The 11,598-nt window shown below is 44.4% G+C and overlaps 1 protein-coding gene and 1 long non-coding RNA gene across 4 annotated transcripts in view; both read right to left on the bottom strand.

The window, feature by feature from the left end:
* LOC147132664 (uncharacterized) overlaps nt 1–6,351 on the bottom strand; it is a 48,281-nt gene extending 41,930 nt beyond the window's left edge. The window contains exon 1 of the mRNA XM_086013930.1: nt 5,862–6,351. Within this exon, the coding sequence (XP_085870056.1) occupies nt 5,862–5,985 (124 nt within the window). The 5' untranslated portion in view covers nt 5,986–6,351. The remainder of the gene's footprint in view (nt 1–5,861) is intronic.
* A 1,584-nt stretch (nt 6,352–7,935) lies between these two features.
* LOC147132663 (uncharacterized) lies at nt 7,936–11,349 on the bottom strand. 3 transcript variants are annotated; one of them, XR_015082005.1, is made up of 5 exons: nt 11,267–11,349; nt 10,022–10,850; nt 9,674–9,785; nt 9,194–9,282; nt 7,936–8,230 (listed from the first exon to the last, which is right to left on the bottom strand). It is a non-coding gene; the product is annotated as an uncharacterized LOC147132663 (long non-coding RNA). The 3 variants fall into 3 exon arrangements; XR_015082006.1 differs by lacking the exon at nt 11,267–11,349 and having other exon boundaries at nt 10,022–10,105; nt 10,193–11,256; XR_015082004.1 differs by lacking the exon at nt 11,267–11,349 and having other exon boundaries at nt 10,022–11,256.
* Nucleotides 11,350–11,598: the final 249 nt, after the last annotated feature.

The raw sequence follows: 11,598 nt of genomic DNA, 5'->3' as shown, positions 1-11,598 counted from the left end.
GCAAGGTGGTCGGTGCCTGTCGTGGCGGCAATCCCCGAACACGCTGGTGGACACCAGCGGTAAGGGATGCTGTCCAGCTGAAGAAGGAGGCCTATCGGGCCTTTTTGGCCTGCGGGACCCCGGAGGCAGCTGACGGGTACCGGCTGGCCAAGCGGAATGCAGCTCTGGCGGTTGCTGAGGCAAAAACCCGGGTGTGGGAGGAGTTCGGGGAGGCCATGGAAAATGACTTCCGGACGGCTTCGAGGAAATTCTGGTCCACCATCCGACGTCTCAGGAGGGGGAAGCAGTGCACCATTAACACTGTTTATAGTGGAGATGGGGTGCTGCTGACCTCAACTCGGGACGTTGTGGGTCGGTGGGGAGAGTACTTCGAAGACCTCCTCAATTCCACCGACACGCCTTCCACTGAGGAAGCAGAGCCTGGAGACTCTGAGGTGGGCTCTCCTATCTCTGGGGTTGAAGTAACCGAGGTAGTCAAAAAGCTCCTCGGTGGCAAAGCCCCGGGGGTGGATGAGATCCGCCCGGAGTTCATAAAGGCTCTGGATGTTGAGGGGCTGTCATGGTTGACACGTCTCTTCAACATCGTGTGGACATCGGGGACAGTGCCTCTGGATTGGCAGACCGGGGTGGTGGTCCCCCTTTTTAAAAAGGGGGACCGGAGGGTGTGCTCCAATTACAGAGGGATCACACTCCTCAGCCTCCCCGGCAAGGTCTATTCAGGGGTGCTGGAGAGGAGGGTCCGTCGGAAGGTCGAATCCCGGATTCAGGAGGAGCAATGTGGTTTTCGTCCTGGCCGTGGAACAGTGGACCAGCTCTACACCCTCAGCAGGGTCCTCGAGGGTGCATGGGAGTTTGCCCAACCGGTCTACATGTGTTTTGTGGACTTGGAGAAGGCGTTCGACCGTGTCCCTCTGGGAGTTCTGTGGGGGGTGCTTCGGGAGTACGGGGTACCGAGCCCCCTGATAAGGGCTGTCCGGTCCCTGTACCACCGATTCCAGAGTTTGGTCCAAATTGCTGGCAGTAAGTCGGATTCGTTTCCTGTGGGGGTTGGACTCCGCCAAGGCTGCCCTTTGTCACCGATTCTGTTCATAACCTTTATGGACAGAATTTCTAGGCGCAAGCGAGGTGTCGAGGGGGTCCGGTTTGGTGGCCTCAGTATTGCATCTCTGCTTTTTGCAGATGATGTGGTACTGTTGGCTTCTTCAAGCCGCGATCTCCAACTGTCGTTGGAGCGGTTCGCAGCCGAGTGTGAAACGGTCGGAATGAAGATCAGCACCTCTAAATCTGAGACCATGGTCCTCAGTCGCAAAAAGGGTGGCGTGCCCTCTCCGGGTCGGGGATGGGATTCTGCCCCAAGTGGAGGAGTTCAAGTATCTTGGGGTCTTGTTCACGAGTGAGGGTAAGATGGAACGGGAGATCGACAGGCGGATCGGTGCAGCGTCTGCTGTGATGCGGACCCTGTATCGGTCTGTCGTGGTGAAGAAGGAGCTTAGCCGAAAGGCGAAGCTCTCAATTTACCGGTCGATCTACGTTCCTACTCTCACCTATGGTCATGAGCTGTGGGTCATGACCGAAAGAACAAGATCTCGGATACAAGCGGCCGAAATGGGTTTCCTTCGCGGGGTGTCCGGGCTCTCCCTTAGAGATTGAGAAGTTCGGCCATCCGGGAGGGACTCAGAGTCAGTTGAGGTGGCTCGGGCATCTGATCAGGATGCCTCCTGGACGCCTCCCTGGTGAGGTGTTCCGGGCATGTCCCACCGGCAGGAGACCCCGAGGACGACCCAGAACACGCTGGAGAGACTATGTCTCCCGGCTTGCCTGGGAACGCCTTGGGATCCTTCTGGAAGAGCTGGAGGATGTTGCTGGGGAGAGGGAAGTCTGGGCTTCCCTGCTGAAGCTGCTGCCTCCGCGACCCGACTTCGGATGGATATATACATATATATACATATATACAGACATACATACATACATACATACATACATACATACACATACACACACGATTCTCAACTGACTGCAATAAATTGAGAATATTAAATAAAGTAAAATAACGCGATTAAAAAAAGAGACTATTATGACAGCAGTACTCAAACCCAATGACGCAAAGATGGCACGTCCTCGGTGGCGCCGCCGCGCTTCTCACTAGCCTACGAGCCGTCACACTTCCGAGGGTAGAGCTGGTAGCTGAAGGCCTTCTCAGACTCCACAACTTTTTTGTCATTCACGATGGTCACACTGTCAGACTACCAGATAATATCGTTCTGTCTTGGACTGGGCTCTCGAGACATCACATTACAAGTCTGTCATTGACTCGACCCCGCCCAATCGTTGCGCACTTCTGTCTCGATTCTGTCCATCGGCGCTGTCCATCGGGGACAAGCAGCTGTGTTGTCATGTCGATGGAGGCATTATACGAGTGTACATTTGTTCTCTGCTCTGAAAAGGCAAAAAAAAAAAAAGAGAGAGAGACTATGGACCTGTTCCTGGATGGTGGGGAGAGGGCTGTATGGACTGTTTATTCTCCAAAAAGAACTTAAGGTAACATTTGTTTAATGACACACACCACGTTTGCTAATCAGCTACTGGCTTTGCAGTTAGAAAATTGTCACTGTCCTGTGAAAAACATTTACCGTATTTTCACGACTATAAGGCGCACTTAAAAGTCTCAAATTTTCTCCAAAATCGACGGTGTGCCTTATAATGCAGTGCGGCCTATGTGCGCACCGAGTTCCAATATCTGTGAATGTTATGGGAGCACTTGCTGCCAACACGCTGGTTATATAGAGAAAAGGCAGACGTGAATGAGGACATGCGGACGTTAAAGGGAGAAGGGTGGGCATCACAGAGGACGCTAAAGGCACGCCCTAGTAGGTAGTGCAGTTATATGCATTCATTGTGCATAACAACATTGAAAATCTAAACATCCTGTTAAAGTGTGGGTCTTTTTAATAAAAAACACGTCCAGCTTCTTTGCTTTAGCCCAACTTGGTCGGCATTTATTCGAAAATGCAGTTTATCAGCGTCAACAACCTGTTACACATTCGGCTTCCACTCTCTCAACAGTGCATGATTGCCCCCTATTGGCGTAACTGATAACAACAATAACAACAACAACATATCAAATTGTTACACATCCCGTGGGTCCACCGTGGCTCAGCACCTTCCGGAGGATTACAAGGAAAAGATGGCCATCTTCCGCTCCTACTGTAGTAAAAACATTGCCGACAAACGCATCCGGGCCAACCACCAGCATGGCCGCTCACGTTTGACATCCCGGTGAACCACACTGTGGAGAAGAAGACCAGCGCGGTAGCGATACGTACAACGGGACACGAGAAGTCTGCTTTTACTGTTGTGCTTGGTTGCCATGGTAATGGATTGAAACTGCCACCTATGGTGATTTTTAAGCGCAAGATGCTGCCGAAAGAAAAGTTTCCGGCCAGAGTCATCATCAAGGCCAATCAAAAGGGCTAGATGAACGAGGAGAAAATAAGAGAGTGGCTGACTGCGGGTGATTTTCCCCAAGTACTGTATTTATTTCTACCTCATACCTAATCGCTTCACTATATAAATGCCCTGACACGCTGGACCACATTTACTTCCGCAAACACAACATTGGGGGTGACGTCGTCTCGCATGCAGGTCACTTTTGTGACGCAATGTGTTCATACAGCAGGCAAGACTGAGGTCGCATCTAACATGTAATATGAACGTTTACACAAAAAAATCAAAATTGAGCATTAAGACCTGCGGTGTGAAACTAGCCAAAGCGACCGGATGTTTGTTCCACACGTCACCGTCGCTAATCTGTGACTCCATGCGCGCCCATCTCACAGCCGCTGTGAAAAACCGAGTGAAGCAAATGAACTCCGAGTTTGCCATTATTCCTGGAGGGTTAACAAATGAACTCCAACCACTGGACATCGGTGTAAATAGGGCGTTCAAAGTTGGCGTGGGAGCGATGGATGACGGACGGCGAACACAGCTTCACAAAGATGGAGGCAGCGCCAGGCAAGTTACGCTACAAATTGTGAATGGATTGTGGATGCTTGGGCTAAAGTGTTCGCTTGCACTGTTGTGCGAGCTTTCGCAAAAGCCGGCATCGTTTCTGAGGAGCCGCACGGCAACGAGACTGACTCGGACAATGACAAAAGCGAACCTGGCGTGTTTAATGGAGAGTTTGCCCAGCTGTTCGTTTCGGACACCGAAGATGAGGACTTTGTTGGATTTGTGGATGACAGTTAATCACTGACAATTATGTGAGTACATTGTTAAATGTTTCAATAAAAAACAACAGAACTCAGTTTTGCTCCCACTGCTTTTGTAAAAACATACGTTAGCATGCTTGCTAGTATATGTTTTAGCGTGCATGCATGCTACCGTGTGTTTTAAGCTATCGTATGTTTGACCATGCCTGCGCCCAATAATACAGTGCGCCTTATGGATGTGTAAACTAAAGAAATAGCACCCGTAACTGAGACTGCACCTTTTAATACGGTGCACCTTTTGAAAATATGGTATGTCCAATTTTGGAAACTTTTTTAATTTACACTTTAATGCGATGTCTGTAACGCGGAAACATGATTCATGTTAAATTGGAGATTAAGTGTTTTTCACATGACAGCGACCAAATGTAGCATGAGTTGAAATGTTATGTACACTTACCAGTAGTTCCCCTCTAATGTCCGTTCCTTTTTCTGCATTTTGATTGTTTTAATGTGCACGCCACGTCCACTCTCTCGTCATAAGTAGAAAGGCTCTTTCTTCCTATTGGTCAATGCCGAAGAACCAATCGAAGGATGACGTAGGACATGTCACACTTTGCGGCAAGACGAACAAAAATTCTGACAAGCCAGACTTTCGTTGCGATGGCTGTGACCAATCCCGGAATTGTCACATTACACAGGCTACGATGCGTCAAGACAATTCAAAATCAGCTACAAGACACAGCGCTTGTCTGCGGCACGCTACATTCATATAGTCTGACATCAGTATCAAAAGGGCAGTGGGGGTGACTGATGGTATATGCATGTCAACTGGTTACTGGGAAACAATTTAACAGTTGACATGTTGCTGAAGTGATGGTACCCAAGTCCACATTTGCTGTTCCTTGTGAATATGAATGAGTTGAAAACTATCAGTTATCAGACGGACTAACAGCAGTTATGCTGTGATCTTCCCTTTTCATGCTTATTGAGCTGATTAAAATATCGCTTCATACGTTGATGCTTCTTTTTTAGATCAATTCTATTTACTTCTATGTATACCTGTACTTGTCATCAATGATTTCGCCGCAAATGAGACCGTGGGAGTGTCAGGTGTTAACTTGAATTAAGGTGAAAATAACACAATCCTGACCATGTCAACTTGACATGGTCATATATATTCGGCACCAGAATAACTTGTGCCGTCCGTCGGGGAACTTGTTTAGATCTCCAAGTCCAAATTTAGCACAGCTAAAAGTGTACCAGCTCGTGATGTAGTGGTTAGCGAGTAGCACCAACAGTGCTTTGCGTCACAGGGTTCAAATACCGTTTTCTAACTTTGTACATATATTATTTGCTATGTTACAATTTCTTACAGCCCATGGGAAGTCGTAAACGAGGGGTTTTGTTTGACACGATTATTGAAGAATTATGTAATTGAACAATTTTGATGTGGCTTGTGACGAATCTGCAGACAGGAAACACAAAATTACCAGACTGACATTGCCCAAATGGTCACAGCTGGAACTGGGAACCAGTTCATCTGGTAGCCAGTTGAACCGTAACACCGGTCACAGCAAAATAACCACTGCCAAATAAATAAATGAAATTAAACTAAAGAGGCAAAACCTTGAATGCAGTAAGATGTGTACAAACCTGCTCTGTGAAGCATAACACGGGGCTGCTTGCAAACTTCCCCCAGCAGTTGAATATGTTGCTCGCTCTCTTCCTTTCCTCGCCAAAGTTCCGCTTTACACTTTGGTGTCGTTCTTGCACACATTTTCACAGAATAATCCCACCAAATTCGCACTCTATCTCTACTTGATGATATGTCGTGTTGCTTCGCTCTGTTAGCGGCTAGCGAGCTAAGATAACAAGGCCGAGGAGCACCAACCGAGACGAGTTAATCAGCACACAAGGACTTCATAAATGATGTCACAGTCCTTTAAAGTGGTGATGGACGTCCTTTGTGAAGGCTGCGGTCCGTTCAGCACTAATTCCGAAAGAATGATTTTGCGGAGGGTGTTTTGTTACGTAATGAAAAACTCGACATCGAGGCTTACGTAGCCTGTACGGGAGTCGATGAGCGGCAGCTAGTGGAAGTCTGGCAGGACACGCCGTAAAGATTTGCAAATAAAAGCGTTTAAATTTTGTAAATAAAAGCACTTACATTTTCAACACGAAGTGATGGTAGTAAAGATTTGAAAATAAAGTGATGAAAATAAAAAAGATTACATTTTCACAACAACTTGTAAAACGCGCATTAACGCCGCTTACTATTGCTCCCCCCCGATCTTTTGTGAAGATCAGGCAGCGTATAAGCGTGACAGTAACGTGATTATGTTGTATTGTATTGTATATGGTTATGTATGCTATTTTTAACTGTAGTATAGAAATTTAGAAAAGCCTTCGTAACATCGACGTGTGCACATAGTACTGTTTCTACTTTCATGTCATGTCATGTCATCTTCCAAACCGCTTATCCTATATAGGGTCGCGGGGAGTTGCTGGAGCCTATCCCAGCCGTCAATGGGCGAAGGCAGACTACACCCCGAACTGGTCGCCAGCCAGTCGCAGGGGACACATAGACACTGTCACTGAGCGGGAATCGATCCCACGCTGCCCGCACACAACTCAGGCGTGTGTACCACTACACTATCAGCGGACTGTTTCTACTTTCATTCATTCATTATCCCTACCGCTTATCCTCACAAGGGTCGCGGGCGTACTGGAGCCTAACCCAGCTGTCGTCGGGCAGTAGACGGGGGACACCCTGAATTGGTTGCCAGCCAATCGCAGGGCACACAGAGACAAACATCCGCACTGACAATCACACCTAGGGGCAATCTAGACAGTCCAATCAACTGACCATGCATGTTTTTGGAATGTGGGAGGAAACCGGAGTACCCGGAGGAAACCCACGCAGGCACGGGGAGAACATGCAAACTCCACGCAGGGAGGCCGAAGCCGGGATCGAACCCACGACCTCTGAACTGTGAGGCAGACTAGCTAACCAGTCGAACACCGTGCCGCCCCTGTTTCTACTTATAATACTCAATATTTTCACTTATAGCCTACTTATAATTTCTAAAAAGACATGTCATGATGTTGCATTATAAGAAACTTGTAATAATATTTATATAAAATGTCCTATAATATTTACACACCTATATTAGAATGTTATGACCAGTAGCTGTTCATAATATTCATGTTTTAGTTGTTAAATATCTACATATTTAGAAAGTAGTGTATAATTGTAGTAATCATAGTTTATTTGTTTTTATTTATTTATTTTTTCAATACTGTACAGAATATCAGAGGAAATCTTATGTAAGGTGTAGGACTAGATATTAGTTTATACTTCCTCATACCGCCTTTCGAGCAAATGATAGTCTGATTTGCCTTGCCATATTTAAATTTTTTCTTCTTCTTTGTTTGACCTATAGAAAAATGTACATTTGTATTTCAATTTTAATTAGAATCTTATTTTATTTACATGTACAAAATAAAGACAATCAATCAATAGTGGCTGCTACATAACAGATAAAAACCATTGCATATAAAATCGTAACGTATGAGTCAACCGTCTGCTAGATGCATTTTGCACTGCGGCATTTGTCTTATAATGTGTCTTATAATGTAATTAACACTGACACAAGACTGAACCACTACTTCCTATGTATACATTATGCTGCAGCATTAATGAAATAACTGAATATGAAAGATGAGATGGACACAATCATTTATTTAAGATAGTCTGTTCTTGTCTTTGACACTTTACCTTATAGGTCCAACATCATTTGCCATGACTAGTGATTACAAAAACTGTATTCTGTTGGTACTCAACCCTGTGTACCATTGACTGTTCGAAAAGACATTCAAAAAGTTTAGTGAGGTCAAATTTATTCGAAGAAAAAAGTCTCAGGGCTTTAAAAAGACCACGAAGAGATCCCCTCACACCTGCCAAGGATACAGTTTTCCATTAGTAGTATACACCACCATTTCTTCAATACAGGCATGTCAGTCTAAAAAAAAAAAAAAAAAATCAAATCAAATCAAATGTATTTATATAGCACTTTTCATACAAAAAGAATGCAACTCAAAGTGCTGTCCAGTAAAAATGGCCAAAACACAACATAAAAAGGAAGACCTGCTCCCGCCCTCCATCCTAACAAACCCAAAGATATATATCCGCCAGTACATCAGCACTCGCACCTACACACACACACACACACACACACACATACACAAACATATACACACAAAGCACAGAACCTGATAAACATTGTTAAAAAAGACATGACAAGGCACAGAGGAACCATATGAGGAAAGGGTACCCAAGGGGGGCTCGTTCACGCTGAGGGGAATGACAGCCCACGGGCCACAGGGAGTGCCGCCATCACAGAGACCCCCGGCCCAGATTAGCCGGGGAGACCCCACACCTAGTGTAGAGGCCCCCGGCCACCTGGACCTAAGAAGCCCCTGTGATGATGCCCCCGCGAGAAAGGCATCCACCCCCCACCCACCACTATGAGGAAACACTGGAGCTAAAAGCTAACAACAACAGAAAGCAACAAAACTAAAAGACAAAACAATAATATAATCCAAGAACTAAAATCAGTATGATAAAATATGATTTAAAAAATTGTCCCCAATCAAAAGAAAAAGATAAATTAATAAGATTAATTAATAAATTACTTAAACTATTCAAAATTATTTAAAAGCCAAACTAAAAAGGTAGGTCTTGAGCTTCCTCTTAAAAATATCAACAGTCTCTGTGGACCTGACGTCCTCTGGCAGGCTATTCCAGAGTTGAGGACCAAAATGGCTGAATGCAGCCTTGCCTTGGGTTTTGGTCCTCACCCTTGAAATAATTAAAAGGCCGGCGCCAGAGGACCTCAGGATCCGCGAGGGTTGGTATGGTAAAAGCAAATCAGACAAATAAGATGGCCCAAGACCATTTACACATTTATAAACAAAAAAAGTACCTTAAAATCGAGCGGCTGAATTCCGGAGTAGTTGTAAAGAAAATATATACTCTTTTTGGGGAGGCCAGAGAGCAGGGCATTACAATAATCTAAACGACAGGAAATAAAAGCATGCATCAGCACTTCCGTGTTAGCCTGAGAGAGAAACGGGCGAACTCTGGCGATGTTCTTAAGGTGATAGAAACCTATCTTGGTTACATTTTTAATATGAGGATACAATAATACCAGCATTTATTTTTACTAGCCGTGTGGAAACACACAAGGAATGTGTGTTAGTTTTGAGCGACACAAGTATTAAAGTTACAAGAAACTATAACTAAAAGAACATTTGGGACGTGACGTGACAGGTGCTGCAGTACCGAATAATTACTGGTGTGGAAGTGATAGAGTCATCAAAAAGTAAAGTCAATGTCAACGAAGTCTTCTAGAGCTTACTTAAAAAAATAATTTAAAAAAACAAAAAAAAGATGGTTATCTTACAATGGTGAAGTCATATCCAGCGTCGAGGACTTGGTAAACTTAGGAAGGGGTCACATGGTGTTGGACTCCGTGTTGGAACAACATGAAGGTCTGCAACATATATGGTATTTCCCTGTGTAACATATTGTAGACAAGATATCATGCACTCAATTACATAAAGTATCAGACAAAGCACATTTAGAGAACACATTTTCTATTATTTTTTTCGCCTGTGAATGGGCAATGTGTTGAATGAGGTCAAAGCAAGCATTTCCTATCAGCAATTGAAAAAATGGTTGAAATTGTTTGGCTTTTCTTTATATGTCAATTTGAACATAATCCAAAAACATCCATCTGTGGGTGACCTACCGTTTATTTCATTTCATTGTCCATCCAAAGGTTGGCACGCATCAGGGCAGCTGTCTGCATTTTCACTATCAGTTCTTTTCCTGGCTTTTTAATGTCAGAGACATATAGTCAAGTTGATTAAAGCACACATACACACAAAAAATATTCCATTCATCCATCCATCATCAATACCGCTTATCCTCACAAGGGTCGCGGGGGGGCGTGCTGGAGCCTATCCCAGCTGTCTTCGGGCAGTAGGCAGGGTACACCCTGAATCAGTTGCCAGCCAATCGCAGGGCACACAGAGACAAACAAACATTCACACTCACAATCACACCTAGGGGCAATTTAGAGTGTTCAATTAACCTGCATGTTTTTAGAATGTGGGAGGAAACCGGAGTACCTGGAAAAAACCCACGCAGGCACGGGGAGAACATGCAAACTCCACACAGGGAGGCTGGGGCCAGGCTCGAACCCAGGACCTCTAAACTGTGAGGCGGACGTGCTAACCAGTCGACGACCGTGCCGCCTTACAAAAAATGATTTTTAAACAAAAATACAATGTAGCACTATCTTACCAGGTACCTTATGAATGGTTTCAATATAAGACATAACAGCTGCTGTTGGGCAGAATGTAATTCTGGTGTCCATGAAGTGTCCACAGATGCATTTTAGCAAGAAACACACAAACTGGCATTACCTTGAAACCTAATTGCATTTTTTGTGTGCTGGAGAACTTTACAGAGACGAGTAGGTTTAAATTAGGAGAAAAGCGGGCAGTGTATTTGCAGCATTGAGTGCAGCGCTGCATTGCAAATTTCACATTCCCCTGAATGATCGAGTGATGCATCTGCAAAGAGTGAATGTTAAAATATAGTGAATATAAAAATATATAACGTGGCCATTGCATTTTACCGTTTGATAAAACGACATGAATTACAGACATGAAGTCTGACTCCAATGTGGAAATAATTGACATCCGAGGAGCTTACACTTCGAATAAAACAACTACCTGTTTGAGGTCCTGATGACAAATGATTGTAGTGATTACTACATATAGTTGGTACAATAACTAAGCAAAAAAGTTGTACATATGTCGTTTGCCGACAACACGGCATTCTCACGGAAACAGGATGAAATATACGCAGGTAACGATAACCAAAGTTATTTTTGGTAATGTTACAATCATAAACAGTCATTTTTATAATTTGCTTCATTTAAATGTAATATACAACATATTTTCACAGATAACGAAGAGTCACTTACCGTTCTCTCAGGACGTCGAAGTAAAAGGCAAGGCTCTTCGACTGCTGATAATGTGACGTGCTTCTGTTTGCAGGCAGGTTACGTCATAGGGAGGAGTTAAAAAAAAAAGAAAAGAAAACCCCACCTCTTCCTTTCTGAGAATACCCTTTCTGGTCTGACGATAACCCTGTCTGAGATTACCCCTCCTACGGCCAGATACCTCTCCACTTCTCTGATATCGCACAAAAAAAATGTCTGCAACAAGAAGTGGCCAATATAACAGGTCAATTATTGACATAAAACATAAGACATAAAAAAACAAATAGTATCTTTAATGGGAACATTATTTTTGT

Source organism: Filicampus tigris, chromosome 18 (assembly GCF_054856515.1).
Source record: "Filicampus tigris isolate MCC_2025a chromosome 18, RoL_Ftig_1.0, whole genome shotgun sequence".
Taxonomy (NCBI): Eukaryota; Metazoa; Chordata; class Actinopteri; order Syngnathiformes; family Syngnathidae; genus Filicampus; species Filicampus tigris.
The sequence above is the reverse complement of the archived record's forward strand: the minus strand, read 5'-3'. Positions and strand labels throughout refer to the sequence as shown.